Below are 15,329 nucleotides of genomic sequence, written 5' to 3' on the forward strand. Positions count from 1 at the left end.
AGGGAGATTTGAAATATATGAATAGGTGTTCCATGGAGACAGCTCTTCAAGCAACACTAGACTACTTTCTTGATATTCTACTTGTAAAGAATCCTGCAACATTAATGCTCCTCTGGTAACTATTTCATCCACTTCCTGTTTCAACTATTTCCTGTCTTGAAGGACTTTGCTATGGTTTATTTTTTACCCAACTTTTTATTGCTTCAGATTGGTCAGAGGTTCTTGAGCAATTAAGAATCTCATTCCACAACTGCATTTTAACTAGGTGCCCTTCCTTTATAGATCCTTCTTAGTGGCCTTCCTTTTGCTAGAAGGATGGAATAGATGCAGGTCCTCCTTAATTTTGTATTTTGTCTCTGGTTTGCACTTAGATTTCAAGTTTCTATTTTGCTGTCAAAGTTTCACCTGAGTCTTTCTGATATGTGTTTTTTCCCTTCAACCACATACATCTACAGTTGAATGGGTTCTTTACATCTTAAATGTTAACTGCAATGATGTAATTAGTATTCTTTTATGGGTTATCCTGAGATAAACCATTGCAGATACCTGTAGGCCTTCAAAAGTCTCAAATTTTGAGCATATGCCAGTCCACAGTATGTATGTGTATATGCATAAAACATTTTCAAAAAATGAGCGTCATAATAAGTAAGTTTCATTTTCTGTCAACTTCTCTGTTCTCCTAAACCTCCCTTTCGTTCTACCCCTCTGACCCTCGTTCCTCCATCACAATGTGTGTGTGCACACACATGACCACGATTTTTAATAAACCCCCTCCTCATTGATGCACCCACTAGGCAAGAGCTGGAACATGCCTAGTTTGGAGTTTCGTTCATGTTGCTTGACCAGCAAGGTGCAGCCAGACAGGACAAGTGCTGAATCCTGCCTGTCCTTGCCTTGCTGGGGACATTAATTTGATATCCTACCTTGACTCCATCTTTTTTAGATTGGTCAGATCTTAATTATCTTTGAGACTGTTACCTTTCTTCCATCTTTGACTGAAAAGGCCAACCAAAAGTTGTTAGGAGGAAGCTTCTGTAGGAAGCCAGTCTAAATATCAGCCTGGAATATGATGATAAAGTTGTTCGTTGTTATGCTGTTCGGCAGATAGACCCAGCTTTTTCCAGCTTATCATCCTGCTGGGTACAACTATCAGTGTTTTGTTTGGCTTATGCTGGAGTCATTATTTCAGTTTAACAATTATGTATCTGCTGCAAAGTGAAAAGTCTCTGTATGATCTTTTTAGAATTTTATAGGTTGTAGTGCTGAATGGAATCAAAAGAGTAAAAATATTAATATACTACAGTAAAATGAAAATTAAGTACAAAGTATATTAAAAATACTGTATAGGAACATTATATAGTAGAAACAATGTTACGGGGAATAGTGTGCTGGGAACTGTTAAACAATGGGTTGGTGGGGGATTTTTGACTATACTGTCAAAAAAACCCCTTACTATTTAGAAATTTTACTATACTTTTTTTTTTCCCCTGATTCAGTTTGAGTAACTAAACTGATGCCTATAAATCTGTATGACTGAATTAAATCTGCTATATTTGTGTAAATATACTCTGTGTTCACTGATATTATTGCTTTCTCTGACCTCCTCCCTTTCCTTTCTCCCTCGTATGCTAGGGAAGGAAGGTTTTGGATAAATTGCATGAGCTACAGATATATTTTACAGTCTTGAAAGGACTTATAGGTGCAGAGAGGTTAGCATCAAGATGTCAAATTGTTAATAAAGCTGCAGAAATTTTTCTTAAAACGGGAAGTTTGGATGGAGCAATGTGGGTATTGAGAGGTAAGCTTGTCTTATAAAAAAATGAGTTTTGACTTAAATTTGAACAGTCCCCTTCTATGACAGATTTCAGATAAAAGTTACAAGCTGGTGGTCTATGTTATTAAATAAAGTTAATAATACTGGGACAACAAAAATAAAACGTGATCCATCTTACTGGTTAGTATTCTCCTTGATATGTATAAGAAATATCATAACTAATACCAAATTTTTTTCAGACAGTAGTCTGCCATCAACACCACTCTACTCAAAAGCCTACCATAATAGGGAAGGGTGCAGCTTGGAAAGTGACCCTGCCCCATGTAGATTTCCTTTGAGCCAGGTGATATTCAGTGTCAAATTTTCAGGCTTGGGTCAATGCAGTGTTTCTTTACCCCCCACAGTATCCACATTTGGTAAAATAGCTTTAGAATAGTACCATATTTCTGCAGTAAAATAATGCATAATTACTGGCTTTTTGGAATTCTGATCTGCTGAAAAGAGAAGAAACTCAGAAGTATAAACAAGAACAGTTGGTGTTCTATAAAGTAATATTGAGGATCTAAAATTTGCTATTCAATTCTATATATGTACATACATATATACATATTTATATATACACATATTTATATATGCCACTGACAGTCCATTTTAGTACCATAATACTTAATAAAAGGGGTTATTTACAATATAACAGTTCAGAGAATCCATCTGAGAAGTATTGGTGGTAAGAATGAATTATCAATAACTAGAACTGCATTTTCTGTGAAATTCTGAAATTTGTTTTCTGCTACAGTTTACAGTATATTCTCAATGGCCAAAAGTCTCAGCATTCAGCAGTTTCAGTTCATAGAAATAACACTGCACTGTTGTTTGCCACAGAGTCAGCGTGGACCACAAATGCACTGTTGTGGCCCTGTGATAAAATGGACATCCTCAATCGACATAATCTTTTATGTACATTAGTGCACAAATACTTGAGGAAGAGTTTATACAGGCAGGCATTTGAAGTTCTGCAGAATTTACCAGGTTTTCAAAATCATTCTGGTAAGTAAAGGAAGAGGTACTGTGTTAAGAGCTAAAAATTTAACAGATGATTCTGTACTGTTCTTTTTGTTTATTTTCCAGCTAAAATTTTTTGAAGAAGTAAGATGGTTTTAGACAAGCCCATTTATTTTTTCCGTAGAGCGTAGTGTCGGTTAAAACATGTATTGTACTCTGCAGCTCTTGCCGCACACACACACATGCACGTACATGCACACACAAGAGTTTATATGCTTGTCCTCTTTTTCCAATTGGCTCAGTTACACAGGGCAACAGGAAAGACACACTAAATTTTTAAGGAACATACGCAGTCTATACAGGAAGATAAAATAGGGATATCACTGGGGCAATTCTAAATTCAGATGAACGCATTGTTTTTTCTATAACTGAGCTAGCTACCCTAGGCTTCTTTTACATACCATGTTAAGGACTGAGTGCTCTTTTGGGCTTAATTTATCTAACAAATTTTGGACGTGTACTCCAAGATGAGATGCATCATTACTTAGATTCCACTGAGGAAACCTCAGCTGATTCCTGTGTGTAGGTCTCAGTCCTATTGCCAGCATGTGCTTTTAGATGTTAGGAGAGCTTAGCTGGAAGACTGTCTACTTAAAGAATCCTAAAAGGATCTACTCCTTTGAAGCATGAGGTGGATACAAGGCTGCTCAGTCCTGCCAAGAAGGGGAGAGCTGAGGAAGTGGATGGTTCAGAGTAAGAGTAGAAGCAGAACTTGAAGCACCAAGGTGATTTTTATTGGTGCAAATTTTGAGTCTGAGAGATCAGGTGTAGATTGTATTTATAGGCTTGGGCAAGTGAACATATTTTTATCTGATGCTATTGGTCTTGGCAGCAAATTATTACTTGGACCTTAATACTTTCACAACATGAATGAACTAACTGCATGAAAAGACTTCTGATGAATAAAGCATTATCAGAAGTTATCTCAGCCTTGTTCCATTTTGCTGATAGAAGCGAGAGTCCTGATTTAGGTACTCATTAAGAAGCAATTCTTCAATTAGATTTGCATTTGACTTAATTCAGTAGTTAATATTCTTCATTTCATTTCAGATACTGTAGATGTTTCTCAGTATAGCTGCCTTTTTAACAAGCTGATAAATGACTGTTTTGAGAGGAAGAACCTTGGGGTCTCATCTGCTGCAGTAGACTTCATGCTTTCAAAAAACATAGCTGTTGATTTTTTTTTGCTTAGAGAATTAATCACAGCTTTGGGAAGAAGTTCTTTGTGGTCTAAAGCTAGGACCTATTACAAAAGTAAGTTGCTTCTTAAACAATATCCTTTCTTTATGTTCTTTGGATAACATATGCTTGTAACGGCTCAGTACGTTGGGGAGAAAGGGGTAAGAGTATACTTTGTAAGAAGAAAACAGTACTTTCTGTGTCACTATCAGGAATTTATTTGTAACCAAAGTGTTTATTGGGAAATAGTGACAGTTGAAAATATGAATCAGTGCATACTACCTGGATGAAATAAATGTAATTCTGATAAAATTAATTTTTCACGTTCCATTTCAGAATTTCAAAAATGCGAACCCTGAAATGGTTAAAAAGTGCATCATCTTCACTTTTTCATCTAGGCAAATTAGATTACTTCTGTTTAGAGCTGTGGTGGTAAAATTATTAATATCGAAGATTTGAGAGGTCTGGCTAAGAAGTGTATCCTAACTAAAAGAAAATTCCTTTCAGCTAAAAGCTAACAGTCTGTGATTGTTTTCAACTCCCCACTTCTGAGCTAAGATAATACTGGCTCTGCCACTCTGATAGGGTCCACCAAGAGCCATCTCTCCATATTGTCACATTATTTACTGTTTGAGTCCATCTTAGAATTGCGGCAGTTAGCAAACTACTTCAGGAGTCCATCCCTCCTGGGATGGATACTTGGCTTTGCTAACATTGAAATTATTGTTTTTCCTCACCTCTTTTTTTTTTTTCCTGAAATGCTATATAGGTTGGGTCTCTGGAATCACATAACAGAGGACAGGGGAGCAAAGGGGGAGATGCTTAAATGTCCTCTCACTGTGATCATAGTTAATAAAGCTTCTGTCTGACCTGTCCTAAATTGTACTTGTGTTATTATGCACTTGGAGTCCCTGGATTTCTGACAGAGCCTTTTAATCATAACTGATAATATTCATTGATAAAAACATTTTACAACAGTGAATATTATGAGTGAATACTACTTGCTGTGTTCTCAAATCAGGCGATTGCACAGGTGAAATAGTAAAATCCATTAAGAGTTTGATGGGGGTTTTTCCACATTCTTAGCCACATACCAAAAACAGATCTACGTTCAGTGTTGGTAATCCTCATTACTTAACATTTCTGCATTTACTCTCAGGTGCTTTATCATTGGGTTGCTACCCACCACTGCAAGGAAATTTATGTGACAAACTTCTGACGATTCCGTCTTACCTGTCTGAGGTTGAGATGCTGTTGGCTATTGAAATATTTCTTGTTTCAAATGCCAGTGATATTCAAAGTCCAATGACTACTAGTCAGACTCTTCAAATAATACTGAAAAGGTTTGTTGTCAGATATGTACCATTTTGATTGTATTTATCTGTGTGATCATGTAATTAATGAGAGATCTTATTTTCCATTGGCTGGGAAAGAGAATGCTTGGGTTTAAACTTGTTTTTAATCCTTATTTCTAAACTGGTTATAGAACAGTAAATGCTTTTTGCTTTGGGGTTTTTTTTTTACATGTGTGTAGCAGAAGAGTAATTGTTCCAGAATGATATTGGCCTGTGTTCCCTAACTGAATGTGTCTACCATACAAAGACTGTACTGTATTTTCAAAAACAGGATAGCTTGATATCTAGGTGTATAGATTCTTGTGCTATGGTTAAGCAGTGGAGTAGAGGGGCACAGTCAAAATGTTACTCCCTTCAAAAAACAACTCTTAAGAAATTTTTTGGAAAGTGCATGAAGCCATTCTACTTGATTCTCTTTATAAGGGATATCTAAATATTAAATTTCTTACATTTTTTCCCCCCCTGTCTGTGAGACTTAATACCTTCAGATCAAAAAGCATTTTGTTCCTTTTTCCTTTTGTCCATAAACCACCAACCACTGTCACTAGATTATACCTAAAATTTATTTTTCAAGACCCTATTTTCTCTGAGATTGGCTGGCTCAGCATCAAAATGTGAAATTGCATAGAAAAGCTACCTTTGTTAAGAAGGATGAACTGGGGCATCTCAAACTTGAGTACTCTTGTCTTCCTTCCCAAGGAATACACCTCTTAATTTTGTTCTTTTCATAACTGAGAAGTTTTTTATCTCTTGTTTTCATGTGCATGCTATTGTACCCCTGCTTGTTTGCTTAAAGAGTAAGTTCTGCTCTTGCAAAAACGTAAGCATGTCACTTAGGCACATCCTTATTCCGAAAGTGCCTACATGCCAAAAAGGAGTAATCCCTTTGGATTCAAGCATTACAGGAACTTGCTATATCCAGTTTATAAAATCACAGAATCACAGAATCAACCAGGTTGGAAGAGACCTCTGGGATCATCGAGTCCAACCGTTGCCCTGACACCACCTTGTCAACTAGACCATGGCACTAAGTGCCATGTCCAGTCTTTTCTTAAATACATCCAGAGATGGTGACTCCACCACCTCCCTGGGCAGCCCATTCCAATGTCTAATAACCCTTTCTGAAAAGAAATTCTTCCTAATGTCCAACCTGAACCTCCCCTGGCAAAGCCTGAGGCTGTGTCCTCTTGTCCTGTCGCTAGTTGCCCGGGAGAAGAGGCCGACTCCCACTTCACTACAACCTCCCTTCAGGTAGTTGTAGACTGCAATAAGGTCACCCCTGCGCCTCCTCTTCTCCAGGCTAAACAACACCAGCTCCTTCAGCCGTTCCTCATAGGTCAGACCCTCCAGACCCTTCACCAGCTTGGTCACCCTCCTCTGGACTCGCTCCAACACCTCAACATCTTTCTTGAAGTGCGGGGCCCAGAACTGGACACAGTACTCAAGGTGCGGCCTCACCAGTGCCGAGTAGAGAGGGATGATCACTTCCCTAGACCGGCTGGCTACACTATTCCTAATAGAGGCCAGGATGCCATTGGCCTTCTTGGCCACCTGGGCACACTGCTGGCTCATGTTTAGCCAGCTGTCAATCAGCACCCCCAGGTCTCTTTCTGCCAGGCCGCTTTCTAACCACTCTTCCCCCAGCCTGTAGCGCTGCATGGGGTTGTTGTGGCCAAAGTGTAAGACCCGGCACTTGTTCTTGTTGAACCTCATGCCGTTGGTCTCGGCCCATCTATCTAACCTGTCCAGATCCCTCTGTAGGCCCTTCCTACCCTCCAGCAGATCGACACTCCCACCCAGCTTGGTGTCATCTGCAAATTTGCTGAGGGTGCACTCAATCCCTACGTCTAGATCATCTATAAAGATATTGAACAGCACCGGCCCCAGAACTGAGCCCTGGGGAACACCGCTAGTGACCGGCCGCCAGCTGGACTTTGCCCCATTCACCACCACTCTCTGGGCTCGGCCATCCAGCCAGTTTTTAACCCATTGAAGAGTCCACCCATCCAAGCCCCGGGCAGCTAGTTTGTCTACGAGGATGCTGTGGGAGACAGTGTCGAATGCCTTACTGAAGTCTAGATAGACTACATCCACAGCCCTGCCCTCATTTACTAAGCGGGTCACTTGGTCATAGAAGGAGACCAGGTTGGTCAAGCAGGACCTGCCTTTCATGAATCCATGTTGACTGGCCCCAATGCCCCGATTGTCCTGCATGTGCCATGTAATGGCACTAGGATGATGTGTTCCATTACCTTGCCTGGCACCGAGGTCAGGCTGACAGGCCTATAGTTCCCTGGTTCATCCTTCCGACCCTTCTTGTAGATGGGCGTTACGTTTGCTAATTTCCAGTCAGCTGGAACTTCTCCAGTTAACCAGGATCTGCCGGTAGATAATAGAGAGTGGTTTGGCAAGTTCATTTGCCAGTTCCTTCATTACTCTGGGGTGAATCCTATCCGGGCCCATAGCCTTGTGGGTGTCCAACTGGCACAGCAGGTCACTAACCGTCTCCTCCTGGATCATGGGAGGTTCACACAGCCCCCCGTCCCTAACTTCAGGCTCTGGGGGCCAAGTCTCCTGAGGACGACCGGTCTTGACATTAAAGACCGAGGCAAAGAAGGCATTGAGCACCTCTGCCTTTTCCTCGTCCCCTGACACTACACTACCCTCCTCATTCAGCAAGTGGTGGAGGCTCTCCTTGACCCTCCTTTTGCTGTTGATGTATTTGTAAAAGCTTTTTTTGTTATCTTTGACTGTAGCAGCCAAATCAAGCTCTAATTGAGCTTTGGCCCTTCTAATCTTCTCCCTACACGACCTGGCCACGTCTCTATAGACCTCCCGAGTTACCCAACCCTTCTTCCAGAGCAAATAGGCTCTCTTTTTTTCCTTAAGTTCTAGCCTAAGTTCTCTGTTTAACCAGGCCGGTCTTTTTCCCCGACGGCTTGTGTTCCTACACACCGGGACACCTGCTCCTGAATATTTAGCAGTTCCCTTTTGAAGCATGTCCAGCCTTCCTGGACTCCTTTGCCCTTCAGGACCGACTCCCAAGGGACTCAGTCCACCAGCCTCTTAAACAGGCTAAAGTCTGCCCGCCGGAAATCTAAGGCAGAAGTTCTGCTCTTGCCCCTCCTTACTTCCCCCACTATCGAAAACTCTTAACATTTCGTGGTCGCTAGTCCCAAGACAGCCACCGATCCTCACATCTCCCACTAGTCCTTCTCTGTTCACAAACAACAGGTCAAGCAGGGCCCCTCCTCTAGTGGGCTCATTTACCACTTGCATGAGGAAGTTGTCCTCCACACATTCGAGGAACCTCCTAGATTGCTTCCTCTCTGCCATGTTGTATTTCCAGCAGACATCCGGCATGTTGAAGTCGCCCACGAGTACAAGGGCCGGCGACCGGGCGGCTTCTGACAGCCGCTTGTAAAACACCTCGTCCGCCTGCTCATCCTGGTTGGGTGGTCTATAACAGACTCCCACCGTAATGTCCGCCCTGCCGACCTTCCCCCTGATCTTCACCCATAAACATTCAACCTTGTCATCCTCACCATCTTCCTCAATTTCGACACAGTCCAAGCACTCCCTAACATACAGCACTACCCCACCGCCTCTCCTGCTTCGCCTGTCCCTCTTAAAGAGCTTATAGCCATCCATAGCAGCACTCCAGTCATGAGAGTCATCCCACCACGTTTCTGTGATGGCAACCACATCATAACCTTCCTGCTGTACAGTGGCTTCTAGCTCTTCCTGTTTGTTGCCCATACTGTGTGCATTGGTGTAAATGCACTTCAGCTGGGCTAGCGGCCTTGCCCCCGACGCAGGCCTGTCGCCCCTAGGTTCATTTGTGGCTGCCCTGGTCTTATCCCCCTCCCCCATCGAACCTAGTTTAAAGACCTCTTGATCAGCCCTGTCAACTTCTGGGCCATAACCCTTTTCCCCTTCTGATTCAGCTGTTCCCCATCCAGCATAAGCAGGCCCGGTGGCATGAAAGCCGCCCCGTGGTCAACAAACCCAAAATCCCACCTACGGCACCAGTCTCTTAGCCACATATTAATCTGTTGTACTTTCGTAGTCTTTTCCCTATTTTCACCAAACACCGAAGGAATTGAAGAGAATATCACCTGCACACCTACCCCCTTTACCAAACGCCCCAGGGCCCTGAAGTCCCTTTTGATAGCCCTGGGACTTCTCCCTTCAATCTCATCCCTACCCACCTGGAATACTAATAGTGGGTAGTAGTCGGAGGGCCTCACCAGTTCAGGAATCCTCCTGGCAACATCCCTTACCCGAGCTCCAGGGAGGCAGCAGACTTCCCTGTGAGTCGGGTCTGGCCTGCATATGGGGCCCTCCATTCCCCTTAGCAGGGAGTCGCCTATAACAATTACTTTTCTTTTCTCCTTTTTGGAGCTGGTAGCAACCCTCTTACCTGGTTGCTTCTGTTTGCGTAGCCCCGTAGAAGGTCTTTCACCTAGATTCGTGTCTTCCTGACACTCAGGAAGACGCTCAGGCTCCAGCACCTCATACCTATTTTTTAGGGGGACGCGGGGATGGGATTGGATTCGCCTACCACCCTGAGCAGGGACCTGCCTCCATTCCCCCCCATCCCCTAGGTCTCCTCCTGCTACTTGTGGAGGAGGAAGAGGATCCTCCGCTACCTGGGGAGCATTAGGCCCGTCCGTTTTCCCCAGGACAGGCAGGGAACAGCACTGCCCGCCAACCTCTTCCTGGGATGCTCAATGATTTACGTTCCTTTACTGAATTTTCCAGCCTAGAGTCGAACATTTCTTCATGAAACATGCTGTGAATATTGCAGACCTACTTTGCGCTGGCATTAAATCCTATTACTTTTCATTACTGTAAAATATGTTAAAAATATTTTCTAACTTTTTAATTCTTCAGAATAATCCGCTAAAATTTGTCTAGAAATTAATGTAGTCTATTGTAAGTGAAGTGAACACAAAGCATTATTTTAATGTTTTTGTAATCTTATTGCCAGTATAAAGCATTAGGTGAGTGACGAAGGGCCTGTGTGGTACATAATTTTGTGTTTGTGAAAATTCGCTTACAGATGTGAAGATCAGACAGTTCAGAATAACAGCGACTATAAAGCAGCAGTGGAGCGACTGATCCTGGCTGCTCGTTTATCTGATCCGAAGCTTTTGCTTAAGCATATGACAATGAATGTTAATATGGAAGAAGTTTACAGCTTGGAGGTTACATCTGCTCTGAAATGGCTTCAGGAGAATATGAAATGGGCTGAGAAGGTCTGGCTGTTTCAGTAGTCATTAAATAGTGAAGACTCTTTTGTTTTTTGATGGTTAAATCAATCATTGTTGAAAATAATACAAATTAATAAGGGCAGTTCCCACTCTGTTCAGACTGTGCCTACTGATTTACAGCAAGGCTTCAAATTCAAGTTGTGTTTTTATGTACTTATATTGATGATAATGTGGATAGTAGCACAGAAAGAGTAATTTTTTTTCCTAACTATATACTATATAGATTGTCACACTGGCATACATAGATCTGTTGTGATGGCATCATTAGACAATGAGGGAGCTGCAGCCTCAGAACCTACATTCTCCTTTTTAAAGAGAATCTAGTACTACTGTTACTCTTCTACTCTACTATCACTCTATCTAGGTGATAGTATATAAGTGCATCGAATGCGTGTATCATCTACTGTTCTTGAGTGAGACATTTTCCACATTGCTTCATAGTCTGTAGAAATAATATGTGGTTCCTTTTGTTTTCTTCATAGTACCCTGTGAGGATATTGTCCCATCTGTGTGCACCTTAGATCTTAATTTCTTTACTCCAAAAACCCAGTAAAAAGCAGAGAATAAAATAACCTCAAAATCACTTGAGAGATGCCTGACTTAGGATACCTTCCTTCACAGAACTGAGAGAGTCTATCCAAGTTGCTCACAGCTGAAGGGTTAGTTGTGTCTTGATAATAACTTGCATATGGCTTCACGTTTGTATATATGCATACTTTCACTGAAAAGGAAAACTTGCTTTCTCCCTTGATCGTGCTCTTAGAGGGAAGTGTATTTGCCCATTTTTTAGTTTCTGCCAACTGCATGATGAGATGGAGGCTTCTAGCAAACCGGTTCTAGCATTCCTGGTTCTTCAGTAATTCTTTTTTCCACCTGCAAATCCTGAACCGGATTTAGAGCATGAATTCCTTAAGTCACACGTCATCTATTGATCTGCAGCCTGAGTAGGAAGGACCAAACATTTCGTATCAGAAAACTCTCATGGCAAATCAAGGGGACCTCTGTCAAAGTTGATACTTGCCTGAGTTCCCCACTTCTGTAGTGTTAGTTTAGATCTCCGGTACCAACCTTCACAAACATGCCAATAATACAGCTCTTTAGATCCTTCTGTCCTTCCCCATTAGAGCTTTTTGTCCTGAGAATTTCTGCTCTCTTGGGTATAGAAGTTCATGGATTTTTAAGGCGGTTCTATCATAAGTGACAATCAAGATGGTGGCATAAGCCCTCAATATTTCAAAATCTTTCCCTCCTTTGGGGCAGCATGAGTCTCTTCCCAGATCTAGCAGCATTATTGCAGGCGTCCTTTGTGCCTCTGAATCAAAAAAGCCATTGTGATCTTAGCGCTGGATGGTTGTGGAGGGTTTTGGAGGGGTGTCAGTGTTTTTTTGTTTGGGGCGGTTGCCACTCTAGTCTTGAGGTTTATGCCATTAATCTGATGTCATTAATCTGATCAACAGTTGTTAGATTCCTGACCCTCTTTCAAGGTCAGATCCTGACCCTTTTCTATACCACTGCTCATCCAGTCTGTCTGGGAGTTGCTACTGGAAGAGAGACGATTGAATACCTTCTAAAAAAATGGTATATTCAGTACTAACCTCAAAATTTCTCTTGAAGAACAGTTGGCACCAGTTCAGACAGACTTTGGGTTCCACAACGTGGTGTTCACCACGATGGCTTTGCCATTTCTAAGACTGTTCGCCTGGTCAAATCCAGTAGCATTCTGCTGCTTCTGTTTCCCAGTAGCTGAAGGACTGGATAAGAAGTGGTCAGGTTTCCGAGAAGGGATCTAAACTGATGTTCTTCCAGCCACTCCAGCATTAGCGGCAACAGCAATTTTGGAAGGCTTCAACAAATTAAAACTGGCAGTGTAGTCAACAGTGAGAAACTAAGTCATTTTTTGCTAATTACTTCTTGTAAGATCCTTTGTAGCTTAATCTTCCTTGGAATTAGACAGAGGCTATCTGAACCTCAGCTAAATCGTATATGTCTGTAAACAGTACCAGATGTGGCTAATACTGTGTTTGAGAGATGCAGAAGGACAAAATTCTCTTAGTAATCTGTATGGCTTCAAAGCTTCGGATGTTCTAGAGACAGCATTCTTTTTCTGTTAGAAGCAACCTTAAATTTTCATTTAGATCATCCCCAGAAAAGAATTCCAAATGTTGCTTTATTTTTCAGACAGAGGTTAATCATTGACCTTGTAGCTTAACTTGGAACTATGTAAAATTTGTGCAGTGTTTTGGCTCCGTCTCCTGAGTATCATCTTCAGCTGATAGGATGCAGTCTCAGTCATGTTCTGTGTTAACAAGCAAAGCAAACTCCCTACATCATTGCTCAGAAGTTTTGTTACAACTGGTGCATCTGGTGTTTCTGTCAATGTTTAATTTCTCCATGTCACCATGGTAAACGAGTAGGCAATTTAAACAGCTTTACTGTCAAGTCCTGTATTTTACTTTCATACTGTCTGGGTCCACTTGCAATACCATACAAATCTGGTCATTTTGGTGTGTATCAGAACGCCAGAAAGGTTTCTTGAGCAACATTCTCAGTACTATTTTGGTGACAGAAATTCCATGTGCTAAACAGGAAAAAACTCCAATGTGGAATGGAAACGAGCCTGGAAAGATGAAAAAGTATTCCAAAGAATAAAGTTAAGTACAACAGAGACAATGCAGTTTTGCAGAGCCAGCCACTCAGGAGGCAATATCCATATTTTTGCTTTTCCACAGGTAAAAGTTACTGTTTCTTAGTAGCTGAAGGAACTTCTGTGTTTGAGATTAAGCAACTTGTTTGACATATTTAATTTTTCATATAGGAAATAAAATGTATGCTTACCTGTTTGCAGAGACAGAAAACTGTGCAAAAAAAAACTTGCCTGTGCTGCGCTCAGTAGCTAGGTCTAAACAACACTGTGCTCCTTCAGTGTGTTGTTAGATGCATGAGAAATTCCCTTTGTGAAAATCTTTCTTCAATATTCATTCATTACAAGATACGCTCTTGGAAAGATTACTTTTCTTAGGTATGGACAGTTTCTTGTAACTAAAACAGAATAATGTTGTTTGGAAGATTTACCACAACTTTATTTCAAAGCATTGATAGTTTTGAGAGTTTCTTGACTCACATCGGGGACAGAGGTGAGAAGCTGGAAACAGAAGCTTGATAGTTTTACAGTGTTTTGTAAAGAGCAGTTGGGGGGATCATTTTGGAGGAGTTGTTAAGATGTTCATAATAAACATTTTTTATTCTTTATATGAAGTATCCAAAATATGTGTGAGTGAGTCAGTATTGTCATTCAATTACTGAATTCTGTTCAGATCCATATAATTAATATTCTTATGTATGCAGGAGGATAGGCAAATGGCAAAGCAGACGTGGAGAGTTTAGTATCTCATAACTGCTGCAAGAATCTAGCATATGATATGTTGCATGAGGAGGTTAAGAATGTGTGAAATCAGTCAGACTGTGCAGTTTTTTACCACGCCACAGCACATAGTGTAGGAAATGCTCATGAGTCAATTGGGCTGAAACTCTCAGCTGTGGACATGGCCAGCTTCCAGTTTTAACTACGGACTCGAGTGGGGGCTACAGCGAGGCCCACGGGCTGTGCTCAATTCACTGAAGAACTCCTATGGATGCTAGTGAGAGTTTCACATGAGGAGAAATAGTAAAATTAAATGTCCCTGGTGTACTAATCAAACTTCTAATTACAAAAACTTAATGTCATACTCCTCAGCTTAGTAAAATATGGCCACATTCAGAGCAATTACTAGTTCACATTTTTGTGCTTTCACATTCTCTAGATACATCTTGCATCTTTGTGGGGTTTTTTTTTGGAAAAAGGTCTACATTTTTCAGTCTTAACCCCTCTGGATAACTCTTTTCTAAAATGACTAGTATGATGACTAGTATAAAAAAATTAATGACTAGTATAAAATGACTAGTATAAAAAAATTAATGCTGACATCATTGGCCTGAGAGCTTCTGTGCCATTGCGTGTAATGGGACTGGAGAAACTGATGCCAATTCTTGACCATCTGCAGACCGAGGACCAGAACAGAAACAAAGGAGCAAGGAGAAAATGGCTCAGTTGCCACTTGTAGCAACTTGATTGTCATGCCTAAATTTCTCCTTCTGTTAGGGGACAAGAGGTAGTCAAAATACAGACTTTTTCAGCTGTTAATTCTATCTGGTATAAAACAAGCTTTCCATTAGGCAATGGCTGTGCCACTCTTGCTGAGCCGGTGGGATGTATCCCGAGAACTGACAGGGAATAACGGACCAGATAAAGCCACAATACTAGTCCTGTGGAATATTGTGGTGATATTTGTAAGCAGTAAGTGTCAAGACCTTTAGCTAGAAAGTAGGAATTCATTCCTGGGCTCGAGGAGCGGGTTGCTCTGGCTCGTTTGAAAATGGGCACCCTACGCAATGGAGCTGGTATCTGGCAGTGTCACCTGCTGATTACCTCTCCCAGTTTATTTCACTCCTCAACGAGTTAAAAGAAATCCCAGGTGAAATGAACAGCACACTTTTCTGTTGAATCAATTAAATTTATTTTTCTGTCTGCATAATTATGCAACCAATTTGCTTACATAACTGATGGCTTCTATCGGGAGGCAAAAAATATGCTGCATGTTATAGAAATTATGCAAATCCCCCAAGGGTTGAGAGTGTTAACTTGAT

General features: G+C 41.4%; 1 protein-coding gene across 1 annotated transcript in view; it reads left to right on the forward strand.

The window, feature by feature from the left end:
• The window catches only part of TOPAZ1 (testis and ovary specific TOPAZ 1), a 48,888-nt gene extending 35,613 nt beyond the window's left edge, over nucleotides 1-13,275 (forward strand). The window contains 6 exon segments of the mRNA XM_068405324.1: nucleotides 1,633-1,798; nucleotides 2,657-2,821; nucleotides 3,887-4,090; nucleotides 5,175-5,358; nucleotides 10,436-10,631; nucleotides 13,213-13,275. Coding sequence (XP_068261425.1) covers nucleotides 1,633-1,798; nucleotides 2,657-2,821; nucleotides 3,887-4,090; nucleotides 5,175-5,358; nucleotides 10,436-10,631; nucleotides 13,213-13,275 — 978 coding nt within the window.
• The last annotated feature ends 2,054 nt before the right edge of the window (nucleotides 13,276-15,329 follow it).

This window comes from Nyctibius grandis, chromosome 7, assembly GCF_013368605.1.
Source record: "Nyctibius grandis isolate bNycGra1 chromosome 7, bNycGra1.pri, whole genome shotgun sequence".
In the NCBI taxonomy this organism is placed as follows: Eukaryota; Metazoa; Chordata; class Aves; order Nyctibiiformes; family Nyctibiidae; genus Nyctibius; species Nyctibius grandis.